The sequence below is a fragment of the Castanea sativa genome, chromosome 10 (assembly GCF_040712315.1).
Source record: "Castanea sativa cultivar Marrone di Chiusa Pesio chromosome 10, ASM4071231v1".
NCBI lineage: Eukaryota > Viridiplantae > Streptophyta > Magnoliopsida > Fagales > Fagaceae > Castanea > Castanea sativa.
The window spans coordinates 22873381-22887165 of record NC_134022.1 but is presented as its reverse complement, the minus strand read 5'-3'; the positions used below and the strand labels follow the sequence as shown (position 1 = coordinate 22887165).

Genomic DNA, 13785 nt, shown 5'->3' with positions numbered 1-13785 from the left:
TGCGGATTTGTAAATACCAACAATCACTACCTTAACTTTATGCGACTAACCGTTTAACACTACTATAATAAGGCCGTCGTTTACTCCACACGAGAGAGAGAGAGCCGTAAAGCCACGTTGAACTCGTCCATTGGTTGCCATAAAGCCACGTCATACAAAACTCCCACGCCAACGTGTCACTTTCTCAACTGCTTAAACTAACTAACTCTCTCCTCTCTCTCTCTCTCTCTCTCTTTCCAAAATCCAAACTGCATAGTGCATACATGTCACTATGACTATTCTGCGTTACTCAGTCCCAACTCTTCCCCTGAAAAAGCTCATTATCCCATCAAATTCAACATTCACAAACTTAACTCTCTTTCACTTTCACTTCCACTTCCACACCATGAATTCCATCGCGAGACCTTCAGCTTCATCTTCTTCTTCAACAACATCATTCCACCAGGTTCCGGAACTAGACTCCGATGAAACACACCGCATTTCCGATCAAACCTTTCGAAGGTACTCTTCTTCATCCTCTTCAGCTTCCAGGACTGGCCGAGGGACCGCCATTCTTTGGTTCAGAAATGATCTCAGAGTCTTGGACAATGAAGCTTTGTTTAAGGCCTGGCTTTCCTCCGATTCGGTTTTGCCAGTCTATTGCTTAGATCCTCGCCTTTTCGGCACCACCTATCACTTCGGATTCCCTAAAACTGGAGGTAATATTATATCTGGTTCAGATTTTTCTACAGTTCTTAATCAAAGCTGAAAGCTCGGTTCAGAAGAAAAGCTTGTTTATATTCACCTGTTTAGTGAAAGATAAGTATATAATATTATAAAGTTGTAAATAAATTTTTTAGTCATGGTAAAAAAATAATTTGATCAAGTATCTCTTGAACGAGCTTTAAGCTTGTTTGACAAGAAAATGAACCAAGCTTTGAATATGTAATCTTGGTGATAAGCTCGTGTTTGAAATAAAGTTAAATGAACAAGCTTGAAATTTAATACTCGGCTCGGCTCATTTACATGATTACATCTCTATGTAGTTCCTAAAATCCTATTCATCCCTTTTGAAACGAGTGAATTGAATTTTAACACATAACATTTTTTTAAATGACTCTTATTTTGGTATTTATTTAAATTATTGATAATGTAGTAGAATCTAATCCACTTCTTTCAAAATGAATGGATATGATTTTAAGAACTCCACAGTGGAGTTACCTAAAAATTTTTGAGGATCTTCCATGCACCTTTGTGAATTTCTTTGACTTGTTCTAGTATAACAGAGTATATAAGTTTAAAAATTAAATTGGAGTGATTGCTTGGCAGCCTTGAGAGCGCAGTTTCTTATTGAATGCTTGGCTGACCTGAAAAAGAATTTGATAAAGTACGGCCTAAATTTGCTTATTCGACATGGGAAGCCCGAGGAAATTCTCCCTTCTCTTGCAAAAGCTTTTGGAGCCCACACAGTTAAGTGATTCCCACATTTATTTTGAATTTTTTTAGTAGAAAGAATGGATTAGATATGAGTATATGACTATTCCGAGTTATTGAAGTAAATGGGAGTATGGGTGTTTATAGTCTGATTTATTCTAGCCAGGTATATGCCCAAAAAGAAACTTGCAGTGAGGAGTTGAATGTCGAAAGATTGGTCAGCAAAGGTCTGCAACAAGTGGTGCTACAATCATCTTCAGAGTCAAGAAGAAATACTAACAACCCTAAGTTACAGCTTATTTGGGGTACCACTATGTACCACATTGATGACCTCCCATTTGATACCAGCAGTTTACCGGATGTGTATACTCAGTTTCGCAAGGCATGATGATTGATAATTCTTTTCCATTAGTTTTGAGTTCATTATATTTTGTCATGGATAAGTAGGAAAGCTATTTTATTTGGTCGCAGTGTTGTTTACAAAGTAAAACTTGCAGTCTGTTGAAGCCAAATGCAACATCCGGAGCTGCATTAGAACTCCAACATGTCTTGGGCCGCCACCAAGCATTGATGATTGGGGATGTGTTCCTTCGATGGATCAGCTTGGAGTCTACTCACAATCGCAAAATGTAGGATTTTTAATACATGCATCTGTGCTTCACGGATATAAATTGCGTTTCACTCTAATAAAAATTTTGAGATACAATCCTCCATCATAATATAATGTAGTCCATATTTTTTTCTTTTTAATACAGGTTAGCAAAGGAATGAAGTTTGTTGGGGGTGAAAGTGCAGCACTGGGCAGGGTGAATGAGTACTTTTGGAAGAAGGCAGGGGAAAATCTCTCATCATGTTTCTGTTAATGCTTGTTTTGAAAGCAAGACTGCCAACAATACATTGCAACAAGCATGGAAATTTAACTTCTTAAATACATTGCTGCATTAGAGTTGTTGGTTTTAGATTCCAATAGTTATTATAAAAATAAAAAGATTCCAATAGTTTTCTATGAATGTAGAATTATGAGGACAATAGCTATCAAATTAAAAATTGAGATTAGTGCGATTCATGAACTGTGAAAATAGATTTCATGATTTCATCTCATCTGTTTGATTGATGAGTGATGAGTCTAAATTTCTTCTGTAACCTCCATCCTAATTGCGGATTTGTGCATCAGATACTAAACAATTATGAAGGGCGGCATTTAAAATTCCATGGGATGAAAGATAGGCCAATATGATCATTTCAAAATCAAACAATAAACCAGTTGCAATAATTTAATTTTTGATATAGCTGCTTAAGCATATTTATAATAGAAAGTTATGATGTTTAAAGGAGCACTATTAATATCAATTATGTGGATTTCTAAATTATTCGTGCTTTCTTGTATATGTAGGACTTGCTAAGGATCTACAAAGAGACCAGAAATGGGATGTTAGGACCAGATTATTCAACAAAATTCTCTCCGTGGCTTGCTTCAGGAAGCCTCTCTCCTCGCTTCATACATGAAGAGGTTGAAAATTTCATTCAATTTTTCTTTTGTACTGCACAGAATAGATATACAACAATTTGAAGAATGAGACTAGTTTTTACTTTTATAGGTGAAGAGGTATGAAAAGGAACGGGAAGCAAATAATTCCACATACTGGTATGGTTTTCTCTCAAGATAAACTTATTGACAACATTTCAATTCTGTCCCAATTTCATATTTCTATTGAATTCATAATTTCTTAAGTTGTAAGTGGTTTAAGCCATTTTAGGTGAATAATATTCAGGTACTTTCCTCCAGTTTGTGGTGGCTGATTTCAATCAATGTGCATGTGTGTGGGTGTTTTATCATTAAGTAAACCCCATGATAGTTTCCATCACCGACTTCTGTCCCAAAATTCCTACATGCCCCTTTCCTTTATTATTATTGTTTAATAAAAATTCACATTTTAATGAAAAGTACAAATATATAATTTAGCAATGAGATGACATCAAAAGATATCATCATATGATATCTTTTCTTAACCAGCCTTGACCATTTCTCTCTACTTTCTTTGTTTTGAACTTCTGTTTTCAGCATATTTTTCTCTCTCTGCATTTCTTTTTCCTCAAAAAAAAGAAAAAAAAGAAAGAAAGAAAGGAAAAGCCTCTTACCACGTGCCAGGTTCACATGCAGGCTGAGAGGCTATTCAGTTAACATTTCAGGATAATTTGTTAACTTAACTATGGAATTGCAAAATTGAACTGGTGTGAAAGCAGGATTGCTGGAAATTCTGATTATAACCAATCTTTCAGCTGGGTTAAACTTTTTCAGATATTTTTTATATTTTCCTCTTCCTCTCCTGAATCTATGTTCAACACAACAGGGTTTTGTTCGAATTGATGTGGAGGGACTACTTCAGGTTTCTATCAGTCAAATATGGGAATTCCCTTTTCCATTTAGGTAAAGATTAGAACCATCTTATTCATCTAGTATTAATCAGTTCAGGTCATGAAAATTTGGACTTTGTTTTACTGAATGCAATGTTGTTGGATAATATAGTGCGTGTGTGTTAGAAACTTTTATACATCAATGTAAGTATCATATTGAAGACTTAAAGTTAAGTGTTTCTTGTATGGAGTGATTTGAAGTTCTTTTTTTTTTTTTTTAAGGTGGTCCAAGAAAAGTGGAGCACAGATGGAGCCAAGACAAGAATATGTTTGAGTACTGGAGAGATGGACGTACAGGGTATATTGTTGCTTCCACTAATGTCTGTGTTGCTATCTTCTTTTCATTTCAGCATGTACTTATATATGTGCATGGCCACATGGAAATGGAAAGAGTATTATTTTGATATCTGCTGCATTAGTACTGATCCTGCTTCTTTTTTGTTCATTTTCTGTAAGTAACATTTTATTGACACTCCCTTATCTGAAGGAAATCTCTAACAATCATAGCCTTTGTGTTAATGATTTTATTCCCTCTAATATGGAACTTCTCTTCTATTTTTTCATTTCTTTTTTCTTTTTTGCTTGATATATATGTATTATTTTGGTTATCTGTTATCTTAATGTTACTGTACTCACCTCTATTTTTCTTTTCTTTCTTCTGTTTCATGGTACATGAAACAGGTTGATCTTATGCCCTGGAATGTAGTCAAATATTGAGTATTAGGTTTTTGGAAACCCATTAAAATTTTATATCTCCATGATTTACATAATTAAGGTTGTTGAACTTCCAGGTACCCCCTCATAGATGCAAACATGAAAGAACTATCAACCACTGGGTTCATGTCAAACCGCGGACGGCAGGTAAATTCAAGACTGACTTGAGACTGCTTCTTTGAATCTCAATAAATTATATGGTCTACCAAATTACCAATCATTAATTTTATTTCTCCAGATAGTATGTTCCTTTCTTGTTCGAGATATGGGTATTGACTGGCGTTTGGGAGCTGAATGGTTTGAGACATGCCTTTTGGATTATGATCCATGTTCCAATTATGGAAATTGGACATATGGAGCAGGTGATTCTCATCTTCATGTATCTTCCCATTGTCACTTATGCATAAAAGTATGTGTATTTGAGCATTTCCCTGTGTAGGCAAGACTGTATTTTGGCATATTGTAGGTTGTTGTTTCAAAGTTGTTGCTTCATAAACTGAGAAAACAGTTTACATTATTTGATTTATCTAAGTATATCAGTGTCAGTTGTATATGAACTGTATGACCATCTTGGTAGCACCCTAGGACATAACATGCAACAGGATAGTCATGACATGAGATAATTCTAATTATTTACCCAGAGGTGTTTGTAATGTGCACTTCACATTTCAAAATGTTACAATTAACACCTTACTTCGTGATTAATTTGCAATGTTCCTCAACATCCAAGTTAAGGGTAAACTATAGAATTTTTGTAATTTAGGGTACACATTGCAAATGACCTCATAATTTGGGGTAGATAGGCTACACACTGAGCTATTAATTTAGACCTTGGAGTGGACATTGGAAATTAATTTTGATTACGAGTTTTGATTGTAAATTTTTTTGATGGCTAGTGTGCACATAGAAAATGCCCCATAGATTGTAGTTAATCCCTTCTTTTCATTATAAATGTGGTCCAGTCCATCTTTACTGCGGTTTGGGGTATTTATTAAGGTTGTGAGAAAAAAAAAAGAACTAACAAGTGGCAAAATTTTTGGCTGAGGGGACACACACACACACGCACATAGGAAAATTTAATTGACTTTCATGTCAATCCATGGTGATCTTTACATAATAGTAATATAGAAATGGCACCTACTTTCTGTATTTTATAGGAGACACAAGAAAACAATGAAAAACTGCAGAGCATTGAACAAGCCTTTGTAATTGTTCACGTCATATCTGAAACAAAAATATTTCTGAAGTAAGGAAGATATCTCTTACTTCATTTGTACAAGTTGTCCCTTACAATCTTGTCCTTTATTTATGGCAAGAAGGTTTGATATCCTGTAAGTATATCAAAACAAGTGGTATATGGAGGATGCAAAAGGAAATACATGATACTAAAGAGGGTCGGGGGGGGGGGGTTAGTATGTGTATCAAAATATTATTGATTTGACTGGATAACCACTTGACTTGACCATTAAGAGCTACATTTTATCCATGACCCCCCCAAAAAAAAAACTATTGAACGCTGTTATATTCTTGAAATGCAACTGCCAGGTGCTACTCCTTTAAAATTTGCAGTTAATGAGATCCTTTGATAAACATGTCATTCTTTGTTCTTCTTGTTTAGGAGTTGGGAATGACCCTAGAGAAGATCGTTACTTTAGCATCCCAAAGCAAGTAAGTGCTTTCATACAATTTCTCTTTCCTTTCTGGGAGGTGGTAGACAATCAATAAACACTGTTCAGATGCTCTTATATTATTATTCTGAAATCAGATTCATTTATGGATCAGGTTGGGAAGAGGTAAGTCTGTTTTCTGTCCTCGGTATTAGAAAGCAGGAATAAACTAAAACATATTGCGCTTAAATTTCTGAATATAGTACAGCTTTTTCTTTAGTTATGATATTCTTGTTTATGTTAAATGGTAAGTGGAAATATGCTACTGTATACCTGAGTTGCAATTAGTCAACCCAAATTAGCAGCACCGTCCAACTCCTTCATGATTTCTATATAAAAGATGTAATGCTGATTTAGTTATACAGAAATGTAGGTTATAAAATTTGAATTGATAGAGAAGTTTAATACTATTTTATAGATATAAAAGTGTGTTGAGTGTATCAGGACACAAAGATAGAGGATATAGGAGCTTCAAAATCTCTTGTCATGTATAATGACACATACTTTTGCATAGACATGTAACCTATACCTAAGATACTAAAATTGCAGGCACAGACGTATGATCCTGAAGGTGAGTATGTGGCGTACTGGTTACCACAGCTACGAGCACTTCCAAAAGATAAAAGGAACTTTCCTGGGAAGTCATATACTGAGCAAGTTGTACCACTCAAGTTCAAGACTGTCAGTAAACACAGTAGTCAGGATATGGCTTTGGCTGCAAGACGAACCAATTTTAGAGGGAGAAAATAAAGGGGCATGATAGATAAACTTGAAAAAGATGAAGATACAGCACGTCCTGCTTCTAATATATGAGTGATGAGGAATGTTTTTCAGTAAGCTGTTTTTCCTCAATGCTGTTTAATATCTTATAACTTCGACAATGTAGGAAACGTAGGCATCATATTTCATTTGCAAGCTTTCGAATTCATATAGATGCAAATAAGTGAGGTTGTTGCATTAAATACAAAGGCTTTGTAGTTCAAGTAAGGGTTCAGAGGACATTTTGCTGGATTTTCTCTACCTCTATTGTTGGGGACATAGTAAGATTTTGATATTGAGCACATCTTACAACTAGCAAAGCTGGCTTGTTTCCTTCAAGTATGTATAACACTTGTGAAACACTGCCTCACTTCAATATCACCAATACCAACCTTGGTTTCCTTCCACATATATGGTAGCCATTGTAATCATTATGTTGATCAGCAGCAGCAGCTACTGTACCTGAGAACTGAGCATCTTATGCCAATCTTTTTAATAATAATAATTGAAAGCTCGGATTTGGGTAAAAACACAAGAACTTGTTTAGATTCCCAAATAAAAAATATGGCTAGATTGTTTTTACTCTAACTTAGACTAAGTGCGGAACAAGAGTAAATGAGTGCAAACAGCTGATAACACTACCCTAAGCTATATTCATCCAATATCAACAATAAAAGGAAAGCTTAAGAGTAGGGAAGAGAGATATAAACACAAGATAACACCGAGACATGTTATCGAAGAGAAAAGAGAAAATTGAAAAACTCAGTGAAAAACCTTTTCGTGACCCTCCAAGTCGAAATCGATCTACTAAAGAATAAAGTTAGAGTACATGAATAATAAAAGACCTTTCAAGCTTAGTCTACTCGATGTACTTGAGCCCTCCAAGCTCCTACTACCAACTGGCTTCTCGGAACTTTGTCTTCTCTAACTTTCCGGATCCCGCAATTCATCCTGATTGCATTTGCTAATGAATGACTCCTTCTAATACTTCTCAACAGCACCAAAATCTCACTTGACACTTAGAATGGGTGTGGTAAGTGTTTGGGCTATCAACCTTTCAAGGATCTAGAGATGGAGAGGTAGGAGTTGAGGAAAACCACAAGGAAATGTGTAGATGATTGTGGGTATAACAATTTCTAACTCTCAAGTGTATTTTCAAGGGTTTTCTCTCTGAAAATCACTCTTTACAATTTGTGGGTAATGAGAGTATATATAATGTAGGTAAAGCCTTGGTAAAACAAAATATAACTTTTTGCCAAAGAGAATGTTTCGCAAGTTCTTTGCAAGATGACCTTTCCCGCGAGACACTCTCAAAATCCACTTGTTCATCCTTTTAAGCTTGAGTCTTCACACACTTTCACATTTATCCCTTACAATTAAAAACCGACATACATACAAGGAAATATGATTGAATAAATTACAATAAAATTTGGCACAGAATTAAAGCCAACACAAAATAGTTGTAAATTACAACTTTACAATAATAATAATAATAATAATAATATAATCTTTTCCAAAAAAAAAAAAAAAAAAAACTTGGTGTTGTGATGGAGAGAAAAGGTTTGAGCTTAAGATATGAGATAACATTTTTTTAAAAAAAAAAGGGCTTGTGGCGTGATAAGAAGATTTCCATTCTGCTCTAAGAATTTCTTCTAAAAGTGAAAGCATTACACATTTTCTTAATGAAATTGAGGCAAAGTTTTATTCTTTTTGTAAGTGCACCTTATAGGACCTAATCTAAGTGGACTGATGTGGACCGAATTGAATCGAAATGGACCGAATTGGATCAAATGGACTAAATAGACCGAAGTGGACTGAAAGAAATCCAAAATTTTTCCTGGATAAAAATAAAAATTTGGCTTATGTTATGTTGGGTAATAATCTGGTTTGGGTTGGGACTCTTTATCTAATAACAATCCAAAGGCCTTAGACAACCCAGAAAAATAGAGATTGGATTAGGCTACAGGCCTATAGCCGAAAACAAATTGGGACAGTCTGGCCCAAGTGCTTCTATTACCCCACACCCCCAAAAAAAAAAAAACACATATATGGGAAACACAAAAATGAAGATGTAAAGAATCTAGCAGGGTGTATCGCCTCGCGACACAGCCGTGAAGCCTGGATTGACTAACCAAAGAAGCAGCAGCCAGCACCTACCACCTATAGTCAGAGAAAGAGAGAGAGAGCACAGCAAATGGCTGTGAGTATAAAAAATTTCCTGTATTTGGATTTGTATTTTGGCTCTCTCTGATTGATTGAAATGTGGTCTCTATCTCTCTTTCAGCTACTAATTGGGTGTGGAGAATCGTCGTCTTCGGCGTCCCACATCGTTGTTCTACGATACTTGAATCGAGCCCTAGACTCCATCAAACACGACATTTCTCACCTCTTCGCCAATCTTTTCTGCTTCAACACCAACTTCGATTCAAATGCCAAGTAACTTTTACTAACTCTTTCTCTACTCCCTTCACACTCTTTTTTTACTTTGGGTGAATTTGTGAGCGTGTAATTTTTTATTTGTTTTTCTTAACATTAATTTGTGAAGGAGTTGTGGGAATGAGGATATAATGCCGCCTTCTTTCGAGGATCTGTTGGCAACGATTGGTGAGCGTTGCGAATTGAGAGCTCGAGACTGGCTTTCGAAGAAGAAAGATGATAAAGGGGATCCATATGCTGTTTTCAATGTGTTGGATACAATGCTAAAGGACAGTTTGGAACGTTTGAAATTGATGAGGTTAGTTTTTTTTTTTTTTATAAAATGTGTTGGGTACAAATACAATGCTAAAGGTTCATTTTTGTTTCTCTCAGTATTTTTATGAATAGACTGATGCAAGGGACTTAAAATTACCATTATATGATGATGGATAATGTTACTTGGGAAGGAGTATTGATACCTGGATATGACCAGAGGAGTTTCAGCAATTGATAGTGTAAAAATTTTGGTTTTTCGATAGTAAAAGAAAGAAAGAATGTTAGTTTGTTATATTAGTTGCCTTAAGCTTGATGTCTTTGTTTTGACAAGTTCGGTTTTTCTAGAATTAAACGGTCCTATTGAATGACTGACTTAAATATATTCTACTTGTCAATGTCAGCAACTAAAGAAATTTTTTTTTTTTATATATAATTTTTAATTTATTTATCGATATATTTTTGATTAGAAAGAATGAGGGAGGGAATTCAAACCCTGGTTTTTCCTGTGGGAAGAATGCAGGAATGCCACTGACCCACAAGGCTTTTGGCATCAAAAATCGAAAATATTTGACATGTACAGCTAAATGTGTGTAAGAATAAGATGCCTATATATATAAAAAAAAAGGTTTGTAAGATGCAATTGCTCATTGGTTTTTGACTCCCTTTTGTGACAATGGGATATTAAATATTGTTGAGGAATGTTTGTCAAGTCTGGCGAATGAGTTCAGTCATGCAAGAGCTTTCGATTAGTTATGCTGGAATATGTCTGACAATATTCTTATTATTTGTTATATGATTCTAGAGTTTATAGCATGTCTTCTGTTTTTACCTTAAATTATGCAGGGAAAGCATAACTCTGGCAGAGATTGGCGTTCAAGGGTGCGCTTTGGAAGTAAATTATGTTGAACATGCACAAATAATTAGGAATTTGTGTTTGGAGGGTAAGGTGGGTGTGGCTTTATGGCTTCGAAGAAAAATGATACATAAAGGTGTTGTACCTGATGTATTTACACACAATTATCTTGTAAATGGCCTGTGTAAAACTGGTGACTTGGAGAAGGCAGATTGGCTAATTAGGGAGATGGTACAAATGGGTCCCGCTCCCAATTGTGCCACATTCAACACTTTCATCAAGGGTTATTGCCTCATGAATAATGTAGATAGAGCTCTCTATCTTTTCTCTACAATGGCTAATTGTGGTATTATCCCAAATAGAGTTACGTGTAACATACTTGTACATGCATTGTGCAAGAGAGGTCTTTTGGAGGAGGCTGGGAAACTTCTTGGAGAGATACTAGAGGAAGATAATGACAATGGAACATCAGATTTAATTACCTCAACCATACTTATGGATGGTTACTTTAAGAGTGGAGATATGGCTCAGGCTCTTAGTCTTTGGGATGAGATGGCCCAAAATAATACCCGAATTGACGTTGTTGCATATAATGTCCTTATCCATGGATTTTGTTTGAGTCGGCACATGAACCTTGCATATAGGTATTTCTGTGATATGCTTAAAAGAGGTGTACTTCCTGATGTTTTTACTTATAATACTCTTATATCTGCTCTTTGCAAAGTTCAAGAATTTGATGAGGCTTCTTATATCTATGGTGTTATGTCAAGCTTGGGAGTTAATCCTGATCCCATTTCATACAAAATTATTATTCAAGGCTTATGTGTTTATGGAAATGCCATCAGAGCTCATGAGTATCTTCTTTTTATGCTAGAACATTCAATAGTGCCCGAGCCTCACATATGGAACCTAATAATTGATTGTTATGGAAGATGTGGAGATCTTGGTAGTGCATTCTCCATCAGAGATAAAATGTTGGCTTTTGGTGTTCGGCCAAATGTGTTTACCTATAATGCACTGATTCATGCACAAGTAAAAGGAGGGAACATTGCTGATGCTTATTCTCTTAAGAAGGAGATGCTTCTGTCTGGCCTTTATCCTGATGTTGTTACTTATAATTTATTGATAGGCGCAGCTTGTAACGTAGGGCACATCCGTATAGCACTTCAATTAAATGATGAAATGCTGAGAAGGGGATATGATCCTGATATAATAACTTACACTGAACTCATTAGAGGTCACTGTATTAGAGGCAACATGAAGGAAGCTTTAGAGCTTTTTGCGAAGATACAAAGATCTGGTTTACCAATTGATCATGTTCCGTTTCAGATACTTATTAAGAAGTACTGCAGACTGAGGGAGCCTGACATGGCATTTGACCTCTATCAGAAGTGGTTAACTAGGGGCAAATGAGATTGTCATCTTTAATGGACTTTATTTATGCAAAGGCATGATGGAGTTGATCCTGGAAAATAAGGGCCAACTTTAGCTTGCAATTCAGAGCTTCTGCCTTGGAGAATTCTATATGATGGTGGCATTTTTTGCTTGTGGTGAATTTGAAACTTCCATCTACTCTTCAAAAATGCATGTGTCTTTCTGAATGTTCCATGCATTCTTTTTGGTATGTTGAAATATTTTTGTATTGATTGCCACTTATATGTTAGGTCTGTTGTTTCGAACCTAGCCCTCCACTCATGTATTCTCTTTCTTATTTTCATAGGATTGATCATTATCATCATCATTATTTGATTTAGATGGGAAATGCAATGCAAGGGCCACTCATACGCAGATGTTATTGGGATCACTGGAGTGCATCTTGCCTACACACTACTGGTGAAGTAATCGTCATATTTGAGAGAGCAAAGGTTTGCTGGATGAGATAACTGTAAATCACAGGTTCAGATGGTCAGCAGCATCATAATCAGGTAAGCACCTTCAAAATTGTTGCTGCTGCTAGTCATAACATGATTTAGATGCTGGGATCAGTTAGACTTATCCCCCACACCAGAGAGAGAGATTTTTTGTGGTTGGACCTGGTAACTGCACATGATAGGTGCTGCTTTGTGCCTTTAAGCTAGTTTCGGGAAAACCCTGAAGATTTAAGATTAAAATAAGAATAACTCTGTTTCCTGTAGCCTTAAAAAAATTAATCCAAATCTGTTTATTGTCTTTATTGAATTTGGGGGACTTTATTTTGTGGATTGTGTATATTGGTGCACATGATATAAATACTTTAAAAATTGAACAGGTAGAAGAACTGGATTATTCAATATTCTTTTGCTTTTAAGGAAAGAATGAAGTGTATTCATATATTCAAGCATCAAAAAAAAAATTTTAATGTATATTATAGATTTGGATTGGTGTTATTTTTTGCAGGACATATAATTAGAAATAAAGGAAACAGCACCAGGCATGTGACAAAATTTCATACAGGGACTGAATCTGTACACGCAACTGGAATACACCACTTTAATTCTTCATCCTTTCATCACAAATAGGAGAATATGGTCTCTCTACTGTAGCATGGTGCAGTAGTTATAGGTTCTAAAACTGTTAACAAATTCCTCTTAAGACTCTGTTCTCTCACTGAATTGTTTATTTAGAAATCTAAGGGCTGTGATAGTTTACTTTATGGATTAAAAAAAAAGGATATGCTTGACTTCTGATATACAAGAAAAGTGAATCATTTTGAGGAAATATTGATAAGATTATTTTTTTTCTTTCCTTCTTTCTTTGGCAACATTGAACATAAAGGCTGGAAAGGGGAAAATGCTTCTTTTCCCCTTTCATGTGCATGCATGCATGCATGTTTTATTTATTTATATTTTAAGTTACATGTGCACCCTAGTGCCAAGAACTTTGTAGCTCGATGGCATTGCCTGATTTCCTTTATGAGAACTAGGACTCAAGTCCTCTCTCTCACTTGTAACATTTGAATTAACAAAAAGACAAATAAAAAAAGAAAAGAAAAAAGGTTACACATGCACCCGGTGAGTGTTGAACCCAAGATTTCACATTTCAACCCATTCTTCTTTTTCCATTAGATGTAAGCTTTATGGACTACTTATGAATATTACTGTTTCTTGGGATGCCACTGACAGTTATGTCCTGCAACCTACCATCAATTGCACAAATTTTAGCCTCCTGTGATCTTAAGACACCTTCCCATGCTCACCCTTCTTAGATTTAGTTGTTATTCAATTTCTTCATATGCAGTAAAATGAAAGGAAAAAAGGGAAAAAAATAATAATAAAGAATATAAAAGTTGTTACA

At 35.4% G+C, this 13785-nt stretch overlaps 2 protein-coding genes across 3 annotated transcripts; both read left to right on the top strand.

The window, feature by feature from the left end:
* The first annotated feature begins 221 nt into the window (after positions 1–221).
* Positions 222–7272, top strand: LOC142613673 (cryptochrome DASH, chloroplastic/mitochondrial). The gene is made up of 13 exons (XM_075786118.1): positions 222–698; positions 1309–1448; positions 1580–1795; positions 1911–2042; positions 2169–2243; positions 2807–2923; positions 3012–3058; positions 3765–3841; positions 4051–4126; positions 4620–4689; positions 4781–4904; positions 6161–6210; positions 6759–7272. The coding sequence occupies exons 1-13, from the start codon at positions 272–274 to the stop codon at positions 6957–6959; spliced, it is 1752 nt and encodes a 583-aa protein (XP_075642233.1). The 5' UTR covers positions 222–271; the 3' UTR covers positions 6960–7272.
* Positions 7273–9026: 1754 nt separating this feature from the next.
* LOC142611852 (uncharacterized) lies at positions 9027–13231 on the top strand. 2 transcript variants are annotated; one of them, XM_075783992.1, is made up of 6 exons: positions 9027–9168; positions 9253–9404; positions 9514–9702; positions 10503–12133; positions 12267–12437; positions 12889–13231. In XM_075783992.1, exons 1-4 carry the CDS (start codon positions 9163–9165, stop codon positions 11923–11925), a joined length of 1770 nt encoding a protein of 589 aa, XP_075640107.1. In that variant the 5' UTR covers positions 9027–9162; the 3' UTR covers positions 11926–12133; positions 12267–12437; positions 12889–13231. The 2 variants fall into 2 exon arrangements, with proteins under 2 accessions (XP_075640107.1, XP_075640106.1); XM_075783991.1 differs by having other exon boundaries at positions 12233–12437.
* The last annotated feature ends 554 nt before the right edge of the window (positions 13232–13785 follow it).

Excerpts from the sequence above, each read along its gene's own strand:
- LOC142611852 (XM_075783992.1), top strand. Across the intron at positions 9,405-9,513 it reads AACTTCGATTCAAATGCCAA|GAGTTGTGGGAATGAGGATA; the intron begins GTAACTTTTACT and ends TAATTTGTGAAG. Across the intron at positions 9,703-10,502 it reads GAACGTTTGAAATTGATGAG|GGAAAGCATAACTCTGGCAG; the intron begins GTTAGTTTTTTT and ends TAAATTATGCAG.
- LOC142613673 (XM_075786118.1), top strand. The coding sequence starts at position 272 with ATGACTATTCTGCGTTACTCAGTCCCAACTCTTCCCCTGAAAAAGCTC. Across the intron at positions 1,796-1,910 it reads TGTATACTCAGTTTCGCAAG|TCTGTTGAAGCCAAATGCAA; the intron begins GCATGATGATTG and ends TAAAACTTGCAG. Across the intron at positions 4,905-6,160 it reads AAATTGGACATATGGAGCAG|GAGTTGGGAATGACCCTAGA; the intron begins GTGATTCTCATC and ends CTTCTTGTTTAG.